This window comes from Ictalurus punctatus, chromosome 2 (assembly GCF_001660625.3).
Source record: "Ictalurus punctatus breed USDA103 chromosome 2, Coco_2.0, whole genome shotgun sequence".
NCBI lineage: Eukaryota > Metazoa > Chordata > Actinopteri > Siluriformes > Ictaluridae > Ictalurus > Ictalurus punctatus.
In genome coordinates this window covers 22,991,464-23,000,963 of record NC_030417.2, presented here as the reverse complement: position 1 = coordinate 23,000,963, position 9,500 = coordinate 22,991,464, and the positions used below count along the sequence as shown (strand labels likewise).

Here is a 9,500-nt window from a genome sequence, read left to right as displayed (position 1 = left end):
ACAAGTTTATTAATTTTTTAAAAATCTGTTGACATGGAACAGACACCACACATGTGATTGAGTAAACTGTTACTATAGAAACAATAAAACATTAGAAATATACATTCCTTGCAGCTGGCACTACTGCATTGTTGTTTCGAGTCATTTGCTAATAATCATTGCGCTGTCTGGATCTCTTAGCCATATGCTGGGGCAGAGGGGAGCAGAAAACAGGGCCTGAAACCTGTAGCAGAGCTTCACTTTAGAGTTAGACACCAAGAAAAACGACAGCCACCCTCTGTCAAAGTCCAACAACACACCAATCTTCCTAGGGGGAATCTGGGAGATCAGGTTCATCTCCTGCTGATGGGAGGCAAAGAATCCAGTGCCTGACTGTTTTGGGATATTTTTGTCCTCCTGCATAGTTGTTAAAGTGCATTTGTTCTCCTCTGTTAAATCAGACACTTTTTCCTCTCCTTCTGCTACATCTTCCAACAGAGCTTGGTTTCTTTCTCTTTTGTTCTTGTCCTGTGGAAGACCTTCATGGCTCTTATCATCTTTCAGGTATGCTTCCAATTTATTTTTCTTTGATTCCAGATTGGGCACCTTCCTTAGCCAGTGAGTTTGGTAATATTACTTCACCATCATTTGTTCCTTCCATATTGTTAGCCAACTTGTCATTATCCTTGTCTTCCGCTTTGTTCTGCCACCTGACACACCAGGAGCTGCTGTCTTGGCCCAAGCTCTGGTAATGGTTGTGACTGTTTTTGTACGTCACACCCACCGCCCAGTTGCTGTCTTCGTCCTCCGGCGTCTGAACCTCCCAGTAGTGCTGCCCACTGCTAAACTCTTGAGAGCACAGGACCCTGAAGCCTATCTCCTTGTTGACTTGGTAGTCTTTCCAAGTAAGTAACCCATTGTGTTCCACTGTGACAGCCAGGTCATCCTCAGAGAGAATCACAGATGCACTAGCAGTGACTGGATCAAAGGTCACTCCGCTGGAATCTGTATGCCAGAAAAGAATGAATAACTTGATAATTTAAATAATATGAAAGCTTAACATTTTACCCACTGAAATGGGCAGCATTTATTTAGAAAGATTTTAGTAATCCTCAGGGGGAAACAAGCTTGTGCGCTTGTTCCAGAACTGGTATGTTTGGACTTTGCACTCATAACTTTTCAGACACTACCAGAGAACATTAACGATTAAGCTTTAACATCAAATACAATCACAGCTATTGTATTACCTGTCACGTTATCCAATGTATTTCTGTTTGCTCGATGTGCCTTTTGTGTGTCTATGTTGGTGGTGGGCTGGGTTTTCTTTTGTCTCCTCCCCATTCTCTAGGCCCTGCCTACTGCATGCGTCACGTTCCTGCTTGCTACTGGATGATCATGTCTTGTCCACGCCTGCTCCGGCCTTGTGCGACAGGATTGGTTGCCTGCTCGCTTCCGGAAGTGTACTTAAGCCTCGTCAGTCTCCATCCCAGGGCAGATCATTGTCATTGTGTTGTGTGTAGAGAGACGTGCTTTTCGCCTGTGTATGACCTTATGCCTGTTTTGACTTTGTTTATGATCTGCCCCGTTACGATTCATGTGATACCCTTGTGTATATATATGTACATATTACTTTTGTTAATTAACACTAATAGTCACATCTGTAAATAGTGCATGGTTAGGAGTGGTTAGTAGGAAGTCGGCGCCATTTGTGTTTATTCTTCTTTTCTCCTGGTTTTGGGTTAGCTAGGGAGTGAGGGAAGATGGTGTATTTTTGTTTTCTTTTCTTGTAGTGTAGTTAGTTAGTGGTAAGTTAGAGGGAATTTTTGTTTATTATTTTGGCCTGGCCGGCTTCTGAAGATTAAAACCACTGTGTATATAAAAGGTGCTCCGTTTGGAGAATAAAAACAAAACAAACGCAATGTTGGTCTTGCCAACCCTTTTCTTTTCTTTTTTTTTTTTTTTTTCTTTTTTCTTTTTTTTTGTATGTGTGGCCCGACCTAGACCGGGTTCGTAACATCACCATATTAAAACTTACATTTCAAGAGGTTCTGCGTTGTTTGCTGTGGCCAGTGACAACTGTAAAGTTGTCTAAAGTCATATCTGTAATTATATATATAATATATACCATCAGGCTAGTTTAAGTATTTCTATAACTGCCGAAATGTCTTATTGATGAGTGAGGTCAACAGAGAATGGCCAGACTGGAGCTGACAGAAAGGCTACAGTAACACAGATAACCACTCTGTACAATTGGGGTGAGCAGATAAGCATCTCATGTCAAACCTTGAGGTGGATGTGTTACAACAGCTGTCAGCCAAGAACAGAAAGCTGAGGCTGCAGTGGACACAGGCACACAGATTGGTCACAATTTGGTACCAACAGCATGAATCCATGGACCCAACATGTCTTTTGTCAACATTCCAGGCTGGTGGAGGTGGTGTAAAGTTGTGAGGAATGTTTTCTTGGCATGATACCAATCATCACTTGAATAACACTGCCTATGTTAATATTGATGCTCACCATGTGCATCCCTTCATGACCACAACTTAACCATCTTCTAATGGCTACTTCCAGCATGATAATGCACAATGTCACAAAGCAAAAGTCGTCTCAGACTGGTTTCATGAACATGACAATAAGTTCAATGTTCTTCAGTTGCTTTTTCAGTCACCAGATCAGAATCCAATAGAACATGTTTGGGATGTGGTGAAAAATCTGAATATACACTCACAAAGCACTTTATTAGGAACACTATACTAATATTGGGTAGGGCTTCTCTTTGCTTTCACAGCAGCCTCAATTCATGTATTCCACAAGGTGTTGGGAACATTCCTTTGAGATTCTGGTCCATGTTGACATGATTGTATCATGCAATCCCTGCAGATGTTTCAGGTGCACGTCCATGCTGCAAATTTCTCTCTCTCTAATATATATGTTAACCCAAATTGCTGTGAAACCACTAAACTCGTTGTTTTGGTAAAAGCATTTTTTTTTTTTTATTTAGCTAAAGAATTACATATCATTAGCATATTCTGTCAGTAGCAGAGTGTATGTCCCATACGTTATTGGCCTATTTTGCCCCCTAGTGGAATAACAGAGAAAGCTTTTTTCCAAATCTTTCAATTGTACATTCTGGTCCTGGCCCGCCAGCTGCATGCTTGAACTATATTAATTGTTCAGGACCCTACAGTTGCCTTGCCTTTCTCTCATATTTCCTCTCTTCTCTGCAGCATGGTGCTGAGCTGAGATTCCAGACTACTGTTAAGTTGTTGAATATCTAATATCATCCTCTCCACAGCTTGACCATCCAGTTGAACATCCTGCAGTTGACCAACCTCTGCAGGCAGTAGTGGTAGAGGCTATAAGAAGGGCACAACATAGTTAATTTGGCATAGATTTTTTCTTTTTGAGGGCTTTTGCTTATTTGGAGCTTTTTTCAACAAAAACTATAGTCACATACTAACCAGAAGAAAGTTGAAGTACGAATCATTGTTTATGCACTCATCAATCTTATCCATGAGCAGTGATATGGAAAGCAAATGATCATCCAACCGTTCCTTCTGCTTTTCTGTTTTTTGGAGAGCCTCCATCTTCTCTGCTTCTATAAAGGATATGGCTCTGTCCTGGGCATGGTTAATGGTGTTCATCAGTGCTTCAAAGCAGAGCTGCATATCTTCAGTCATCTTTACTGCAGCATTCTGAGGATAACGACTTGTTGAAGATATATACATAAAATCAATAAAATAAAAGCTAGTAAGGTGAGTGAAAAAGATTTTATACAACCTGGAATGATTCATGTCAATTAGCATTTCAGATATCAAATCATACACATATATTAAGTCAAGCTGTACATTTAGTAGGACAGATTAGGACCTCACCCACATTTGGTTTACACAGTCTGTCTAACATTTGAAGGTGCAAGATACTTTCTTATGGTAATACAATTACATTCAAAATGTGAAAAAGTTCAAGAGGGTGAACACTGTAAATAAAATAACCAGTTTCATCACGCTAAGTAAAGCTGTTAATCTCAGACACATACAGGTGTATCTCAAAAAATTTGAATATCGTGGAAAAGTATTTTTTTTTCCATAATTTAATTTAAAAAGTGGAACTTTCATATATTCTAGATTATATTACACATAAAGTGAAATATTTCAAGCCTTTTTCTTTTGTTTTAATCTATATGGTTACAGTTTATGGCCGAATTTTTGATTTCCATGAGCTGTAAGCCATAATCATCAACATTAAAACAAAAAAGGCTTGACATATTTCACTTTATGTGTAATGAATCTAGAATATCTGAAAGTTCCACTTCTTTAATAAAATTACAATTTTTTTTTTTTAATTTTCCACAATAATCAATTTTTTTATATGCATTTAATATATATATATTTTTTAGATTACATACTAAAGCTTTAATCCTGAGTCCCAGTTAGTAGGTCTGGATAATATGATGACTATGAGGTGCTGGCTAACTGGCCTTGTGTGAAAAAGTAGTTGCTCCCTTAGTTACTTAATCACCCAATTAATCAAATTTATTTGACCAAGTATGATCTTACCTTTATGCCCTCTGACATAGTATTCAGAGCTTCCAAGAGTTCACTAGTGGCCTTCTTTCTGTCCTGAGCTTCTGTTGCCACTGGCTCGATTGCAGCCTGAATGAATGGGTTATAACAGCAAGTATGTTATAATGAACAAATAAACCATAAACTTGAATGGAGCTGTTTTTTTTATTTATTTATTTTTATTAATATTATATACAAACGAACTAAACAAAATGACAAGTGGTGCATGCAAAACACAAGATTTAAAAAGTACTGTTTGCAAATACCAGTAACAAGAATTCAATCAATATATTTTTTTAAATGTATGATTTTTTTTTTTTTTATTTTTTTTTTTTATTGGAATTCCTTTTCATTTCAAATGCCAGCACTGTCAGCTTGGTTTGTGAATTCTGTCATAGATGTAAGTTTCTCACGCAGTTATTATTTTTGTTTGTACCTGTCTATGATCAATTTTGTTAGTTCTAAAATATACATGTAACAAAGTAGCAAATTATCCCAAAAATATTCAAAAGCAGTAGAAAATTTTAGCCCCAGTAATCTTGATCAGGCAGTTACTAAGGATTCTGCAAATGCATTGCACAGCAACGCATGTTCATGCTGAATATTGGTCTTGCAGGCGTTATATCTGACTGCTCGTGCAACTTTTTATTTTCGTCCCAATATCTACCTCTCAACCAGATGCTCTGTGAAACGTCTCCTAGTACCCAGTAATTAAGCCAAATTCTAAGTAGTTTGGTTTATCAACACCATTTATGCTACTAATATGTCAGCTCACCTTCCAGTCTGTCCTCATTTCTTCCACTGAGCAAATGTTGCACTTGGGGTGCTTTGCTGTACACTGCCAACAGATGGCAGCCCCATGGTTCATGCAGAACACCTCAAGCACTTTGCTGTGCTTCTTACACAGCAGATCCTTGATGTCTGAAACCGGTGTGCACATGCAGTGTTTGGCTAGCGCTTGGCTAGTCGTATGGGGTGTGGCGTGCACACTGCAAAAGCTAGCCAGGCATGTCACACAGGTCTTGACTGCTGATAGCTCCCTTCCCTCCTCACAGATGTTACAGATAGGTTTTTCATCTGGAACCAAGACAATCTCAGACGTTGGAAACACCTTCCCAACATGCTCCATGATTGCACAGAGAACAGTGTTGGTCTTTAGGACCGGCTTTGAGGGGAACTCTCTGCGGCAGTAGGGGCAGAAAATGGATGCAAAGGCTAATTTCCAGTGTTTGCTGATGCAGGTCATACAAAAGTTGTGCCCACATGGTATAGTCACAGGATTCTTCAGGAGCGTCTGGCAGATAGGGCACAATAGCTCATCTTCTGGAAGAAGCAGTGGGATAATGGATGAATTGGAGGCCATCTCTGTTTGAGATTAAAAAATAAAAAGAAGACAAAAAAAAAGAATTAAGCTCATATGTCTTCCCAGTCAATAAAAACATACAGTATCTCACAAAAGTGAGTACACCCCTCACATTTTTGTAAATATTTCATTATACCTTTTAATGTGACAACAGTGAAGAAATGACACTTTGCTACAATGTAAAGTAGTGAGTGTACAGCTTGTATAACAGTGTATATTTGCTGTCCCCTCAAAATAACTCAACACACAGCCATTAATGTCTAAAGCGCTGGCAACAAAAATGAGTGCACCCCTAAGTGAAAATGTCCAAATTGGGCCCAAAGTGTCTAAAACTGATAAACAAAAAAACTAATAAAATGTAAAGACAGAAAATATGCCTAGTTATAAATAAATGATTTAATGTAAAAAATAGATATAATAAATTAATTATAGACTCATTATCATTAAAAAGGGGGGTTGGTGGTTAAGGCTCTGATTTACTGATCGGAAGGTTAGAGGTTCAAGCCCCAGCACTGCCAAGCTGCCACTTTTGGGCCCTTGAGCAAGGCCCTTAACCCTCTCTGCTCCGGGGACGCTGTATGATGGCTGACCCTGTGCTCGGAATGAATAAATTTCACTGTGCTGTAATGTATACATGACGAATAAAGACTCCTTATCATAAATAAAATGATACATGAAATAATGTTTAATTACTATGGGTTGCATTTAATATCAATTTGACATTACGCTTAGTTAGGTATCTCTGTGGAAGGCTATTAGCTTTCTTTTTCCTAATATGGATAATTTTCATATTAGTCTACTTTTAATTATGTTTCTATTGTTTAAATATTTTAAAATAAACATTTTATGCTGTTTTATTTATCAATTAACCGATGGTATTTGTCATTGCTATAATTTTAATTCATTTAACAGTGACCATGAGCAGAGAACTTACATTTAACTGTTTATGACAGACTTCCTGATTAAAGCTTGAACAACAACAACAAAAAAGGATTGGTATCTGGATCGGTTCCGGTCGATCAAGATGACAAGAAATCGGTATCGGCTGTTAAAATCCTGATCGGGTGAACCCTAATGAACACCATTAAACTAAAGCGCTTTGCATCTGACGGGTAAATGAACTCACCAATCACATCCTATATCACATTATTCAGATATATACACAATATACGCAGAGCGGTTCGAGAACTGGCTTCAGTCCAGAACCATGACATTGGAAAGTGTCTAATAGTGTAGCTTTAAACATATTTAAGAGGAGCAGACTTCAAAGACTGAACATTGATGTTTATTGTATTTGTTTGCAAGGTGGAACAGGTTAACGGTTATTGTTTTTTGCATACAGTCTGTAAAATTAACTGAAAATATTACATTTATTTTATCAGAAGGTAAATTAATTTGTCATAGCTCTGTGAGGGAAATTATTAATTTTTACTTTGTAATAATTTTGTTCTTGTTCTGTTCATGGTCATCTGAGGATAACACCTAAGAAGGCCACGTCATATTATTTAGATCAGTACAGAATATTTATCTGCTTACAGAGACACAAACATGTTCTTCTGTTCAAGGTTCGTCTGCACATCTTCTAAGATCCTTAAACAAAGTCTGTTTGAACTGCCTCAATCTGCTTCTTATCGGTACACAGAAGTGTGTCATGCTCTGCGTTTCATATGTATAGCAGTGGTTCAGCACAAGCGCTCTAGAGCGCTCTCATTATTCTATTCTGCTTTATTCTATCCTGTGTTAACCATCTTTCTGTGATAAACCTTTTTTACCTTCAGAGGACGAGTCTGCGAGTGTTGTGTAATTTCCACGGCAATTTGACGTCTCCTGGCTGGGCTGCGTGAGTCTTTTCAGCTTTTCTGGACAACAAGCAAACCGGAGGACGGTTATGGAAAAGTTTCACCCTGAAGTCCGTGTTGACACGCGGGCGGTTTACCCTTTGTTGAGCAGAGCGAAAGACCGATGCAGACGTAAAACTGACTGGTAGGAATCATCAAGAATTTAGAATTAGAATTTTATGAAGTCATTGTGTATTGCTGTCTATATGGAAGGGAGTCAATGATTTAGAATTAGAATTAGAATTTTATGAAGTCATTGTGTATTGCTGTCTGTATGGAAGGGAGTCAAGAATTTAGAATTCGAATTTTATGAAGTCATTGTGTATTGCTGTCTATATGGAAGGGAGTCAATTATATAAGAAATGCGTGTATTACATTGAGAGAAGTATTACATAGAGCGATTTCCTTTAAGAAGTTCCAGGAACTTCGCCTCTGCGACCGCAGAGATATTGGTGGTATCGGTGTTTCCGATACCAGCCTTACATTTGATTCTTTTTTTCAGGGCACTGTTAAAACATCCTTTTTTCACCTCAGAAATATAGCTAGACTGGTGCGTACCCTATGCTGAACTTCTCTGTGGCTGAAAAGCTGATAAACTCATTTGTTGTCACTCGGTTGGATTACTGTAAGCCATTTGAGTTTCTAAATCCACAATCAACAAATTGCAATTTGTACAAAAGTCTGCTGCCTGTGTGTGTCTATGGGTGACAGGGCTTTTTCTGTCTATGCTCCTTCCCTTTGGAACTCTCTTCCTTCTGAACTCAGGGAAGCTCAGACCTTTGGCATTTTTAAAGCTCAGTTGAAGACACACATTTTTAAACTTGCATTTGACTGCTGATGTATACTTTTATTATTATTATTATTATTATTATTATTATTATTATTATTATTATTAACATTGTTGTTCTTATTAACTTTTATATGTTTTTTTCTGTGTACTGCTTATTTTGTGTACAGCGCTTTGAGAAGCTGCTTTTAAAAGTGCTTTATAAAATAAAGTTTATTATTATTATTCTTATTATTATTATTATCTTAGATCACAGTTTCAAAACTAAGATATATACTGATGGGTGTATATATATATATATATATATATATATATATATATATATATATATATATATAGAGAGAGAGAGAGAGAGAGAGAGAGAGAGAGAGAGAGAGAGAGAGAGAGAGAGAGAGATAATAACGGGTAAAATATTTGCTAATGGAAAGAGTCCGGTTCGAGCAATAAATAAGTAAAGAGAGTACTTATAAGGAGGGCAAGAGGCGCTGCCTATAGCGACGTCATCATGACCCGAATCAGTGTGATACTCTGTGGTCATTCTTTAAACCGACTGCAACATGTGAGGGTACAATTTGACATTAAGCTGTCAACATTCCAGGCTGGTGGAGGTGGTGTAATGTTGTGAGGAATGCTTTCTTGGCATGCTTTGGTCTTATTAATACCAATCATCACTTGAATACCAATGCCTATTTGAGTATTGTTGCTCACCATGTGCATCCCTTCTTGACCACAACTTAACCATCTTCTAATGGCTACTTCCAGCATGATAATGCACAATGTCACAAAGCAAAAGTCGTCTCAGACTGGTTTCATGAACATGACAATAAGTTCAATGTTCTTCAGTGGCTTTCTCAGTCACCAGATCAGAATCCAATAGAACATGTTTGGGATGTGGTGAAACATCTGAATATACACTCACAAAGCACTTTATTAGGAACACTATACTAATACTGGGTAGGGCTTCT

The 9,500-nt window shown here is 37.9% G+C and overlaps 1 protein-coding gene and 1 long non-coding RNA gene across 2 annotated transcripts; both read right to left on the bottom strand.

The window, feature by feature from the left end:
- Window positions 1–762: 762 nt before the first annotated feature.
- On the bottom strand, window positions 763–1,298 carry LOC108275034 (uncharacterized). Its single transcript, XR_006980973.2, has 2 exons — window positions 1,227–1,298; window positions 763–984 (listed from the first exon to the last, which is right to left on the bottom strand). It is a non-coding gene; the product is annotated as an uncharacterized LOC108275034 (long non-coding RNA).
- Window positions 1,299–2,737: 1,439 nt separating this feature from the next.
- On the bottom strand, window positions 2,738–7,766 carry LOC108277128 (E3 ubiquitin/ISG15 ligase TRIM25-like). Its single transcript, XM_017489531.3, has 5 exons — window positions 7,683–7,766; window positions 5,323–5,912; window positions 4,542–4,637; window positions 3,444–3,677; window positions 2,738–3,338 (listed from the first exon to the last, which is right to left on the bottom strand). Exons 2-5 carry the CDS (start codon window positions 5,908–5,910, stop codon window positions 3,186–3,188), a joined length of 1,071 nt encoding a protein of 356 aa, XP_017345020.1. The 5' UTR covers window positions 5,911–5,912; window positions 7,683–7,766; the 3' UTR covers window positions 2,738–3,185.
- Between the last annotated feature and the right edge of the window lie 1,734 nt (window positions 7,767–9,500).